The sequence below is a fragment of the Muscardinus avellanarius genome, assembly GCF_963383645.1.
Source record: "Muscardinus avellanarius genome assembly, chromosome: 7".
In the NCBI taxonomy this organism is placed as follows: domain Eukaryota; kingdom Metazoa; phylum Chordata; class Mammalia; order Rodentia; family Gliridae; genus Muscardinus; species Muscardinus avellanarius.
Genome location: NC_137793.1, coordinates 51,185,110 through 51,198,947, shown reverse-complemented (window position 1 = coordinate 51,198,947; position 13,838 = coordinate 51,185,110). Strand labels below are relative to the sequence as shown.

Here is a 13,838-nt window from a genome sequence, read left to right as displayed (position 1 = left end):
TTGGAGAGTCAGACTGGTGTCCTAGATGTATTTTTGTAACTGTATCCATTTCTGGCCAGCAATAATCAGTTTGATAATGTTCAATGTTTTCAGGATTATCCTAAATACACAGGAAACAAAATTTATGAATATAGCTTTAAACTATGCTATATTATTTAGAATATTATTCCATACTCCATCTGAATAAATTAATATAAATTATCTCAACATAGTAAGTTCAGTGATACTGATTATCAATTTTCTCTAGTCTGAAAACATTTCAAGTGAGGGTCATTGTCAATATCTTTGATATTTACACACAGATGTTTATTATTTTTCTTTATTATACATGCTGTTCATATATGTTTTTATTATTCATAACACTTCTGGTTGCATTTCAATTAAATATTATATTACAGATATTTTATTTTAAAATGGGTCTTACACTTCTAATGTTATTAATTTTACTATTTGTCTAATAATAAAGATTTTTGGATGGCAAGCTGCTTGATATCAACAAAGACTTTCAGCCATATTATGGAGAGGGAGGACGCATCCTAGAGATCCGGACTCCAGAGGCAGTGACTAGCATTAAGAAGCGAGGAGAGAGTTTAGGATACACGGAAGGGGCTTTGCTAGCTCTGGCCTTCATCATCATCCTCTGTTGTATTCCTGCCATCCTGGTGGTCTTAGTCAGCTACAGACAGTAAGTATTCATGGATTCTAAGCATGGACAATCCCTTGAAGCATTCAGAAAACATCACTGGTATATGACTTTGGGAAATATTGTCATTGGGAAATATTGATGATACAATCATCCTGGGGTTGCTTTATACTTCTTGTACTAAATAACCTTCCTCAAAGGGAGAACATTCCACTCCAATATTTTTTTCAGCAGTGGCTTAATATGCATGTGTTCCTTCTTATCTTCTTTTTTTTTTTGTGGTGCTGGGGTTCCTGGAAGCCCTTCTACCTCCGGGCTACACTCCCAGGCCTATTTTTACATTTTTATTTGGAAACAGGGTCTCCTAAGCCAGCACGCATGGCTGGCTTCGAACCTGCGAGATCCTCCTGTCTCTGCCTCCCAAGCGCGGGGATTACAAGTGTGCGCCACCACGCCCGGCCCCTACTTATCTTCTGTGGCTTCATACATTCTCTTCTCTCAAGAGGTTAAGGGCCTCTTAATAGAAGATCCTAAGTACCCTGGAGAAGAAGCAATGTGATGTGGATGTTATAGCCAGACACCTGCTCTGCCCAGTTTCAGAGAAAGTCCTATAACTTCCCTATGTTGTCATAATATATTTTCCATTTAATTTACTATTTTATATTATTTTTACTATATTTATTTACTATTAAATTTACCTCTGTGCAGATGACTACATGTGTTAGCAGAATTAGTGTAAAACCTTAGCATACCCTGCGTGATTCTCCCTGTGGGATTTTCTTCTTGTCCTAGGCAATCTTGCTCTAGACTCTCTTGTCATAGTGTATTTTGGCGCTGCACACCCTGAGTTTCAACTTATAAGATCTATATTTTAAAATATTTTATTAGGTTTTATAAATAATTAGGTTTTATAAATAATTTAAAAATAATGATAAATATTTTAAATATCTATATTTGGGGTAGGTTAGTAATATACTCTGAAACTAGTTATGGGAAACTTTGTGATTGACAGCTACACATTTTAAATGTATCCTTATTTACAATGATTTGAAAAAACTGGGAGCTGCTCAAGAAGAGAGGTCACCTGTAGGGTGCAGAAAAAAAAAAAAAAGAATAACAGCCAGACATCACAAATCTTATCAATTACTTGATATAACAAGTAGTAAGAAATAATGGGAGAAATTAATCATTTAATATTCCTACCGGGAAAGTACTTATACATTTGATCATTTGATCCTTATATACTCTCATATAATATATACAACACACAAACATATGTGTATATATACAATATATACATATATAATATTTAAGCAATATTAGGCATATATATATATATGGAGACACAGAGAGAGAGAGAGAGAGAGAGAGAGAGAGAGAGAGAGAGATTATATATTAAGCTGCTTTGTTCTCAAACAATGGAAATTTTCTTTTAAACTGAAAAACATAATTTTAAACTAAAATTTCAAAATCTTCTCTGTATTTCAAGAATATTATCGGCACAAAAACAATGTGAAGTTGCAAATAAAACATTTAGGTAGATATACTGGAGTTTAATATATCCTTAACAAAGCAATTATGCTAAATCTAAAGCTATAAACAAGTTTAGTACTGGACAAATTGTCTTGAATTACTATACCATTAATCTAGTATTCATTTTCACAATTTTTCTGTATTACCAATAATCCTCTTCCATTCAACTGCTTTTCAATATATATATATATATATTTATATATATATATAATACATATATAATATATATTTTTCAATATATATTCAATATATATAGTTAAATATATAATAAAGTCAATAAAGTCAGTGAGAAAAATTGTTTGACATACAACGAAATGAACAAAATGGAAACACCCTACATATTAAGGTCAGTAATCTGAAATCTAACAAACAAATGTAGTCGCTTAATATTTAGGCAATTTTTAATTATTACTTTTGTAGAGTAAAAGAATTATACAAAATTAGTTTTACTATGCTCAAATATCAAGAAAAATTTAATATTTAAAGATCTAACATTTTCACCTTTATATTCTGCCTATAAATAAAATAGATATCCATGGCTATTTTTTATATAGGATGTGTCTTTGAAATTTGCTATCTATAGAAAAGTTAAAAAAAGACACAATGAAATTTACCATGTGGCACCTTCCTATTTTAGCTTCATCTTCAAATTGACGCCAAGAATATAACAAGGGCTTGACACAAGATTCACTTCATTCCTTTAGTATTCTTTAAAATAAGTATATCAACAAGACAATTATAAAGATCAAATTATCTTTAGTTTTCTATTTGTCTAGTAGAACTGACATTCACATTACTGTGTTTTAATCTGTTTTTATTCCATTTACTTCATTTATTTTCTTGTAATGAATCTTTAGCAAATTTTATGACTAATAATAATGATGAAGTACTCCTAATTTTCACTTTTTGAATTGTAATCCTTAGGTTCCCTACTATGTCATTAACTCTCTCTCATTATGAGTTTAACCAGTAAATTATACATGATTTAGAATGTCATGTGTTAAAATATTATGAGTGCAATATCTTTAATACAGCTTTCTCTTTTTTCTTACTCATTGCTTTCCCAAACAGGTTTAAAGTGTAAGTATAATTATGAATATTTTTTCCACATGATTTTATGTAATAGGAAAAAAGAAACCATAGGTCATATAATCATCCTGTCCAGAAACAGGTCTTATTTGTGTGGCATTTGTAATAGTTGCATACTTTGGGTTTGCTATATCTAGTGACATATCTATAAGGAATTGGTCTGATTTTAGGCAACTGGATGCAATGGGAGTGAATGTGAAATAGACAGTATGTTCTAAGTATTTCTACCCTTTGAGATCTTTGATAATTTCTATCAATCAGTTTCCATGATAGCTATTAACAAGAGCACAACTCTAAGATGAGAATCATAGGTATTCCTATGATAATCATAGAATATGATAGAAATAAAAAGGATATAAAAGCTAACCAAATCTTTCTTTTCTCTATGCACACCTACATAGTCTCTGTCAAGTAATATCAAAACTATTTTAATGTTATTAAATAAAATAACTTAGCCGGGTGTGGTGGCGCACACTTGTAATTCCAGCATTTGGGAGGCTGAGACAGGAGGATCGTGGTTTGCAGCCAGCCTCAGCTACTTAGGCCCTTTGCAACTCAGTGAGACCCTGTTTCAAAATAAAGAATAAAGGATGTGAGGGCGATCTGGCTGCAACATCTGTCACCCCATTGATCGCCAGGGTTGATTCGGCTGATCTGGCTGGCTAAGCGGGTGTCCCCTTCCTCCCTTACCGCTCCATGTGTGTCCCTCCCGAAACTGCATGCTCTGTGGAAGAGGACGACCTTCCCCAAACACATCCAAATGAGGCACTGCACGTGGCAGTCTGCCTTTCTTTAAAAGAATAAATAAATAAATAAATAAATAAATAAATAAATAAATAAATAAATAAAATCAAGAATAAAAAAAATAGGGGTCGGGATGTAGCTCAGAGATAGAATGCCCTAGGGTTCCATCCCCAGTACTGCAAAAAAACCACAAATAAATAAGATAAAAAATAAAATAACTTTGCAAAATAGGCAAATAATAAAAGAAAAATTACCTTTTATAGGCCTCATTTTAGGAAAAAGATCCATTAAGCTACTAATTATCATCCATCACCTTTTTAAATTTAATTTTTAATTTTTTTAATTTTACGCTTTTATTGGCACATTTTAAAAAATTAATTTTTTTTTTTGGTGGTACTGGGGGTGGAACCCAGAGGCTTTCTACCCCTGGCCTATACTCCCAGACCTTTTTTATATTTTTATTTGGAAACAGGGTCTCACTAAGTTGCTGAGAGCCTCACTAAGCAGCTGAGGCTGGCTTCGAACCCATGCGATCCTCCTGTCTCAGCCTTCCAAGCGCGGGGATTACAAGCGTGCGCCACCACGCCCGGCTTTATTGGCACATTGTAATATACATTATAGTGAGATTCAAAGAGATACATACATAAAGCCATACGTCATTTGGAATTGACACTTAAAAATTATACACACTTACTGGGTATCATTTGCTGTTTTGATACATGTCTAAATTGTGTATGTTCCATTCAGTGAGTATGCCCAACATATATGAAAATATTATGAAATAATATTATTTTAATATTTATGAAAACATTGATATATTACAAATATTTTAATATAAATCAGGGTTAATTAAATATTAATTAAATTAAAACAATTCAATGATTCAATATTAAAATACAATTTTTTAGATTTTTTGAAACATATCCAATACAGGTGTGGTGGCACACACCTTGAATACCAGTACTTGGGAGGGCTGAAAGAGGAGGATCACAGGTCAGAGGCCAGCCTCAGCAATTTAGTGAGTTCCTAGCAACTTAGTGAGACTGTTTCCATTTATTTTTAAATGGCTGGGTGTGTAGCTTGGAAGTATAATGCCTCTGGATTCAATTACTAGTACCAAAATTTTTTTTTTTAAAAGAAAGAAAAGAAAGGAAAAAGTTATTCAGAGTTGCTCTACTATGCAATAATAGAATATGAAAACTTATTTCTTCTAACTGCAACATTAACAGTATTGTCTTATTTAATTTTCAAATACTTCTATAAAATCCACCCTTTCTCAAATAGTAAAGAATTTAAAGAACAGTGAGGTTCTAGGTACAGGATACAATGTGACCATGCTTCTGTGGTATCCTTCATGAGTTCAAAGAATTGTGTGAAATATTTTTAAGTGGGTTCTTCAGATAACTGGGCCTCATTATTAAAAGATATCCTATTAATAAGCATAAGATTTCTAAAATGAGTTTTACAAGACCGCCTTACTTTACCCAAGACGCCAAGCTGAGTGCACCAAGACAGCACGAATTCAATCTGCAATGCCTGCGGCAAAACCAGCAGCTCCGGCTCCAGCTCCTGTGCCTGCACCTCCACCGCCCCCGCCGCCCCCTGGCACACATCTCTACGAAGAACTGGGAGACAGCACGATGTAAGTAGACATTTCAGACACTATGAGAAGTTGATGGGTGGGTGTCCATGGATGGTGTGCAGTGAGTATCATTCCAACCTGATGTAAAAATGTCTCATTTGGCCTATCAGCCAGTTGATTTAATTCTTTAAGCAAAAATATGTTTAAGATGAAAACCTAAGAAAAGTTAAGTGAAAACAATAGCCAAAAGCATATATTAAAAAAAAATAAGCTAGATAAAAAACAGTATTCACTATAGAAAAAAAATTATAGATTTATAATTAGGATATTGTACGTAATTCCAAAGATCATGGTCATGTATACAACCATCCTCCCACTTCCCAAACTATTAAGACAGAGGAGATAGAAATAAAGCACGTCACAAAATAGTAATTTCTAATTTTGGATAAAAACTGAGCCTGATTTGGTAACTAAAACCAAATTCTCTGGTTTAAATCAGACAATCAAGCTTTTTTTTTGGGGGGAGGGGGGTACTGGTGATGCAACCCAGGGTCATTCTACCTCCAAGTTACACCCCCAGCCTTATTTTTTAATTCTTTATTTTGAAACAGGGTCTCACTGAGTTGCAAAGGGCCTCACTAAGTAGCTGAGGCTATCTGCAAACCCAGATCCTCCTGTCTCAGCCTTCCAACTACTGGAATTACTAGTGTGTCCCACCATGCCCAGCTAAATCAGACTTTTTAAAATATTTGAATATGATACATGAAAAGAAAAAAACCATCTAATCAGTGCTCAGCTACTTACAAAATATCCTTTTTGCTATATTTCTCTTAGATTGCTGTGATTGCTTAATATTTCTCCTACACTATTAGGAGTATCCAAGCATTTTTAAATTCTACCTTTTATGATGGGTGTGGTGGTGTAGGCCTGTAATCCCAGCATTCCTGAGGCTGAGACAAGAGGATCACGTTTGGAGAATAGCCTCAGCTACTTATTGAGGTCCTTTCCATCTCAGTGAGACCCTGTTTCAAAATAAAGAATACAAAATAGGGCTGGGGATGTTGCCTGGAGGTATCATGCCCCTGGGTTCCATCCCCAGTATAGCAATAAATAAACAAATAAATAAATTAATTAATTCTACTTTTTAAAGGGACTGTTAACTTAATGAGCAGAGACTTTCAGACTGTTTTAGTCAAATTATTCAACCTGCATAATGATTCCTTTGGTGGTGTTTAATTTGCCTCTATTTTTAAATTTCAAGAGTAACTATTCAGGGACATGACATGTAATACACTCAATAATATTTATATAAGTTTGAATGCAACCAAATTAAATTCAGGAAATTTTTTATTAACTGAAATTTGGTCAAGTAGAGAGATTGAAACACATCCATATGTATTCCCAGCAATTACTAGTAGGAGTAAAGCAAGTCTCAAAGATAATAAAATTGATCTTTTAATGGGAAAATAATTTAAATATATATAAATATTATTTGCCATGTTAATATATTATATAAGGTTATTAATATTATACAAGATTCTGTTTAGTTTCAATAATCTGAAATTGATTTTATGTTATTTTTAACACTAAATTTTTTTCAAAACAACTAAACACCTGACATTCTATTTCTTTAATAATATAATGCAGGATTCATACTATAAATATATATTTTTAACTTTTTTCATAAGTCGAAAATGACTGTCTCTTTTTGAATTATTGGTGAAAGTAAGAATTGAGCAAATAGATTTGATTTTTTTATTGTTATGTTTATCACCTTTCTCCAGCAACAGTGTTTAAAAAGTAAAAAAAAGCAATATATGTAAAGTTAAGTGATCAGTGTATGACATATATTCCTATATTCATTTTAACAAAAAGCAGGTATACTGTAACATCATATGAAATCAATGTAATTTCATGGTGGTAATTTGTAAGTAGAAACTAATATAAGAAAAATTTTTACCTGAAGATTTATAATAGACTTAGTGAAAAGTTTTGTAATTATATATTGTTATATTTTATTCTACACATTTACTTATCTTTAGGAAATGTTTAACTTATCTATCCAGAAACTTTTTGAAGGGATTTTAATCATAACTTACCATTAAATGAACTGACACCAAATGAATGATTAGGAGTTAGTTTTTAAAATTCAAAGGTCATTTTTAAATGACCCTGTTTCCAAATAAAAATATAAAATAGTTCTGGCAGTGTAGCCGGGAGGTAGAAGGGTTTCCAGGAACCCCAGTACCACCAATAAATAAATAAATAAATAAATAAATAAATAAATAAATAAATAATCTTCACAAAGTACTTGATAGCTTCTTATAATTATTATTCATTACAATACTTATATTTTTATCCCCCCAAAATATGTCTTCTTTATAAATCAGATGAGAAGTAAGCAATTTTTCAGAGTTAAGATATATAAACAATTTGTAGTTTCATTTAAAATTTCCACTTCAAGATTTAATTATTCATATTTCATAGAGGTGAATAGATAGCTAGATATAATTTTATGTCATCAGTTATCCAAATAATTGCTATATGATTTTATCTAAGACATTAAATATCATCTTATGAACAAATAAAAATATTTTAGAACATGCATTCTTTCTTGAATACACAGATTAAGTTTTTACATCAACTTCCTATTAGTATTTTCTAATCATTTCAAATTAACTATAGTCAAAACATTTTTTTTCTGTCACATGTTTTCTCTATCTTACCTGTGAATACATAGGCATAAGTAAAAATAACATTCTAATACAAAGATATTAGAAAATAGATTTAATAGAATAGATTAAATGCTGTGTTACTGTAAATACAGTGACCGTCTTTTACCATGGGCTTATTTTTTTTTTAAGTAAAGCTATGTCAGCGTAATTGTTTAGTTTTTATTTAAAATATTTTTCTTTTATTTTAATTCCTGGTGGATGGGTTAATATTAAACAATTAAAAATCAAATATATTATTCTGTTTGAGTTTGCGAGCAAAATCTAATGAAAGTCTATTTAAAACCTCCTATCCCTGCGTCTTCCTAAAGGAAGGATCCTAATGCTTTCAGAAAAAATGGTGAATATGAGCTCTTTCACTTTTTGTCTTTGCTTATATCTCATAGCTACCTATGATATAGCATTCACAAATGAGTAAATCTTTACATAATATCAAAGCAATATTATTTTAACAAAGTATTTTCATTACAGGGCGTCTTGATTTAAATTTGACCCAGATTACATTTGAAGAAAATATCAGCAGCCCCTCTGCTGATTGGTGTTATTTCTAATGCTTTAAAAACTGATTAAGCTGGGTGTGGTGGTGCACACTTATCATCCCCATCCTTGGGAAGCAGAGACAGAAGGATCTCACAGGTTTGAAGCCAGTCTGGCTAGCTTAAGAGACCCTGTTTCCAAGTAGATCTGGGAGTGTAGCCTGGAGGTAGAAGGGTTCCATCCCCAGTACCACCAAAAAAAAAAAACCAAAAAAACAAAAACAAACAAAAAAAAAAACACATAAAAACCCCAAAAAACAAGAAAACAAAACAAAACAAAACAAAAACTGGTTAAGCATAGATTTAAGTAGATGGAAGTAATCTGTATTCAGAATTATAGCATCAAGTCAATTTCTCAATTGCAACTTTTGAACTAAATTAAAACCCTCATTTTTATTTGGGGGAACTGTGATTCTCTTAGTCTGGAAAATCAAATATCCCTTCTGTATTTTCTTGCTAATTTTGTCTCAGAGCACAAAGTATTTTTAGCTCTAGGATAGAACTACTGGTATGGGAGACGATAGAAAGATACTGGTTCAGATACAATGAAGGATCTTTTACACATAAGTTTTATTTTTTATTTTTATTTATTTTTTTGTGGTGCTGGGGTTCCTGGAAACTCTCTACCTCCAGGCTACACTCCCAGACCTATTTTATTTTTTTATTTGGAAACAGTTATCCATTTGTTATTATTTGTTAATAATAATAATATTTGTTAATAATAATAATAATATAAATAACAGAATAGGAACTCAAAAATAATGTTTTTCTTCAGTAGATTAGTGTTGTTTGACAATTTATATTTCAAAGTAGTAAAGAGAGCCATAAAAGTATCTTTCTCATGAAAGCTATGCCACAGCTTGTTTCCTCACATTTCATTATCTTCTTTTCTTTCAAGTCTTTTCCTTTTTTACCATTTTCAACAAAGCAGGAGAAATAACTCAGTCTCAGAAGACAGGAACAATCAGCAAGTTGGGATGTCCTATCCCTTTAGTCTCACTGAAGTTCATAAAGCAACTTGTGTAGATGGTTCACTTGAGAACAACCCACCAAAGCCTGCAAGAGAATTCATATTTCTATTTGACAAGGATGACTTAAGTACACATAATCCCCCAGAGGGAAATGTAGGTCAAATCTCAACACATTCAGACATTTCACTGAGAAAAGATTTTTGCAGGCCCATGTTTACCAGTAACACTTATTGTCATTCTCTGAGGTGTCCAAGAGAAAAGACTGAGAGAATGTGGAGTCAGTCAGTCACCTTACCTAGGAGATTCATGTGGAAAGTTCCAGATAGACCTGAAACCATAGATCTGGTGTTATGGCAGAGGGACAGGCCAAAAGCTGAAAATTAAATCATTGGAGACTGTTCAGACAGGAAACATCACAACAGTCTCTTGCTTACAAAAGAAGGTGCTCATTTGGCCAAGAAAGAAGAAATAAGGCAGGCAAGGACAAACATTGATGATGAAAGAACCAGAGCAGCTTAACACTCCATCTACAGACTTCATTTTCTTCTTCTTGGTCTCACATCTCATTCTCTACTCTGCCAATTGTTTCAAGAATGGTGGAACTCAAATCAGAGACTAGTGTCTTCATTTCTCCTGCTGACTGCTCCTTGAAATTTCCTTCTCCAAGACCTCACACTTTAAATTCTTTAGTTTTCAAAACACAAATGTCCACTTGTATGTTAGATATTGAAACCAAAAGGAACATTTTGGAAAATCTTTCTCATCTACCTAACATCTCTCCTTCCCTTTCCTCTTCTCTTTCTCTTTGTCCCCCTGATCGTCCCCTATTCTGTCCCCCTTTTTCTCTTTCCTTTCCTCCTCCTTCCTAGTCCTTCTACTCTTCCTCCTTCTTCACTTTCTGTTCCTACCTCTACTCCCTCTACTTATTCTCTTCCACCTCGTCTCCCCCCATTTTCTATTCTTCCACCTCCACTCCATCCTCTGCCCAGTCCACTACCTTCTTCAGCCTTGGCCCTACTCACAGAGTGTTTGTATACCACTTGCTAAATGCACTACCAATGTGCCACCTATCAAATAAATTAAACCTTCTATGGCACAGCTACCAAAATCAAAATCAGTGTGTAATAAAGACACTCAAAGAGAAGCAAACAGCATGCTCAAACATATTAAAAACAGCAGAACATGAAAAGTCAGTTTCTAATATGTATAGTCATATAGAAAAAAAATATCTACACATAAACATCTCAAAATGTCCAACTCCATGCCCTTCAGAGAGAACGAATATAGAAGTCACATCTGAGAAAAAACAAGTTGAACAATGCTGTGAAGGAAACTGTAAAACAAGCTCAGGGTCAATCTACTTCACTGTAATGTGGCTTCTATTATTTTAACTGGGCAAATCTTTGAATTTAATTTCCAAGATGAACATCAGATTTGAACATCAAAGAAGATTCCACTGTTTAACTCCAAAATCAAGGCAATGCTGTTTTTTCCACATTTAAAAAAAAATTAAAACACTATTAACCTCATCACTATCACTCATATAAATGTTTTACTTTTTAAAATTTCTATCTTATTCTATCTACTTCTCATTGTGCTTTCTCTTCCCTTTATAATGGAAGTAAACCTTGGAATGTTGACTTTGGTAAAACATTTAATTGTTCCCACAGGAGCTTAAAGTGCTACTTAACTTTGCTGTCTCACATTATTACACTAAATCATCTCCATAATTATAATTTTATAAGATTTTTTCAAATAAAATATTGATTCATATCATTTAATAAGTGAGATACCATAATTTCAAATAAAAAATCAGCAAGGATTATATTTAGCAAATTGTCACCAGGTTTATGTAGGACTCTGCTTCTTATTGTAGACAAAGAAGATAAAAATTTATATCATAGAAAGAAATTTCTGTAGTTATAGTAGTTGTCTTAGTATCTTACAGCTCAATTTGTTAAATTCTTAGCATTAGCCAAGTACTACCTTCTTAATATCTTCATAAAACATATTTTTACTGAGCTCATTTTAGCCCAATGACATATTATACATATGTAAGTATATTATTTTTTAGTTACATATATATGTGTGTATGTGTGTGTATACATATATATGTGTATATATATATATATATATATATATATATATATTCATGTAGTAGTTACCACCTAGTAATTTCTTTGTTTTATTTACTGGAAGTTCATATTTTGAATACAATTATAATTATTTTAACTCTGGAGTTAGATTGTTTTAGAAGATAAAAGTCTGCACAGAAAAGGAACATTTTCAAAATAGCTTTATACTAATGTTCTTGAAAAACAGCAGAACTGTTAGAAATAAGCTAAGAGTGTTACCAGAGGTTCTTTTATTTCTCTGAAGTAATAAAAACTTACAGACAAAAGTGAATTTTGATTATTAGTCTGTAAGTATATTCACATAGTGAGAGCCCTATAATGTTTTGTTTCAAAGGTTATGTTCAGCCCTTTATTATGTGACATTTCTTCAAGAATTTGATCCGGCATTTCAAATTAACAAAAGCAGATAAAAGACAACCTATAAGTCTGTAAGTCTAATTATTTTCATTAGCCCACCTGCTTCAAATTATTTTCACCAAATCAAGAGTAATTTCTTTCTTGGAGTTCTTGAATATGATTTTTTTTCTCTCTCTCACTGAAGAATCTCAGTTGGAGTTTTTGTTAGCAGCTGGTCATATGCATGAGAATTTGTGCTATGTGGCAGAGTCTGACAAGGTATTATTCACAATTGTGTTAGCCTCTAATGTGAGTATGTGTATTTTAAAGCTTATTTCTACCAACTTCCTGCAAATGTGAAACTAAGAATTCCTTGACAATGAAATTTGTAGCTAGTTACCAATTAAATATATTTAGAAATCCAAATAATATTTTATGCAATTACCTACAGCATTAATAAATTTTTATCTTGCCCTTTTCTATAACATTTAAAATATTTATATAAGCTAAACATTTTATTAGTATTTTATAATTTTCAAGTGAAGCTCTGATATATTTTTAATTTAATAGTCTTTTTTTTTTTGCGATACTGGGGATGGAACCCAGGGGCACTGTACACCCCCAGCCATATTTTTTAGTCCTTTTTTACGTTGAAACAGGGTCTCACTATGTAGCTGAGGCTGTCTCCTAACCATGATCCTTCAGTCTCTGCCTACCAAATGCTGGGATTACAAGCATGTGCCACCATTCCCAGCCTAATACAGTCTTTTGCTGACATGTTTTATTTTGACTTTACTGACTTCATCATAAAATATCTTCTATATGAGAACTCTAAGTACTATTTTATTTATACAAGCATAAATATTCTTTATCTCCTTAATGCCCAACTTCTACAACCAGTGAACCTCTAGAAAAATAACACTATTATTTTTCTTCATATATTAAGATCCTCTTAATGTAGAAAGAATAATTAGATACTTTGTTTAAAATACAAAAAGAGGGGTATGGTGGTACATGCCTGTAATCCCACTACTTGAGAGGCTGAGACAGAACGATCTCAGGTTTGCAGTTATCCTCAGCAATTTAGGAAGATCCTTAGCAATTTAGCGAGACACTGTTTCAAAATAAAAAGCAAAAAAGAGCTGAGAACTGAGAGCTCAGAGCTCAGAGGTAGAATACCCCTGGGTTAAATTCCCAGTACTTACCAAAAAATATATATAGACAAGATTATCATAAAATGTATATTTGTCCATATTGTTAAAATACATGTAATATATATGATTAAATATAAATTATATTAATATCGCAAATATTATTTGACTAATTTTATAACTATTAACAATCATGTTTTGAGAACACATTGATATTATAAATAACAATTCTCTTATATAACTCTTCTAAGTTGATTTTTTTCTTTTGTGCTAATACAAACAATATAATGCAAACAATATGATAAGTGAATAATGAAAGCATAAATTTTATTTCCTACATTTATGAAAATATTAACAATTAAATGAGACAATAGAACCCTAGAAAC

The 13,838-nt window shown here is 32.1% G+C and overlaps 1 protein-coding gene and 1 pseudogene across 7 annotated transcripts in view; both read left to right on the top strand.

Moving 5' to 3' along the window:
• The window catches only part of PCDH15 (protocadherin related 15), a gene marked incomplete at both ends in the record, with an annotated part of 813,688 nt that overhangs the window by 771,598 nt on the left and 28,252 nt on the right, over positions 1-13,838 (top strand). For all 6 annotated transcript variants that reach the window (XM_080699048.1, XM_080699046.1, XM_080699047.1 and 3 more), the window contains 2 exons: positions 467-685; positions 5,499-5,651. In XM_080699048.1, the coding sequence (XP_080555174.1) occupies positions 467-685; positions 5,499-5,651 (372 nt within the window). The remainder of the gene's footprint in view (positions 1-466; positions 686-5,498; positions 5,652-13,838) is intronic.
• On the top strand, positions 9,837-10,699 carry LOC308265546 (protocadherin-15-like; annotated as a pseudogene). The gene has a single exon. The product of its transcript is annotated as a protocadherin-15-like (transcript).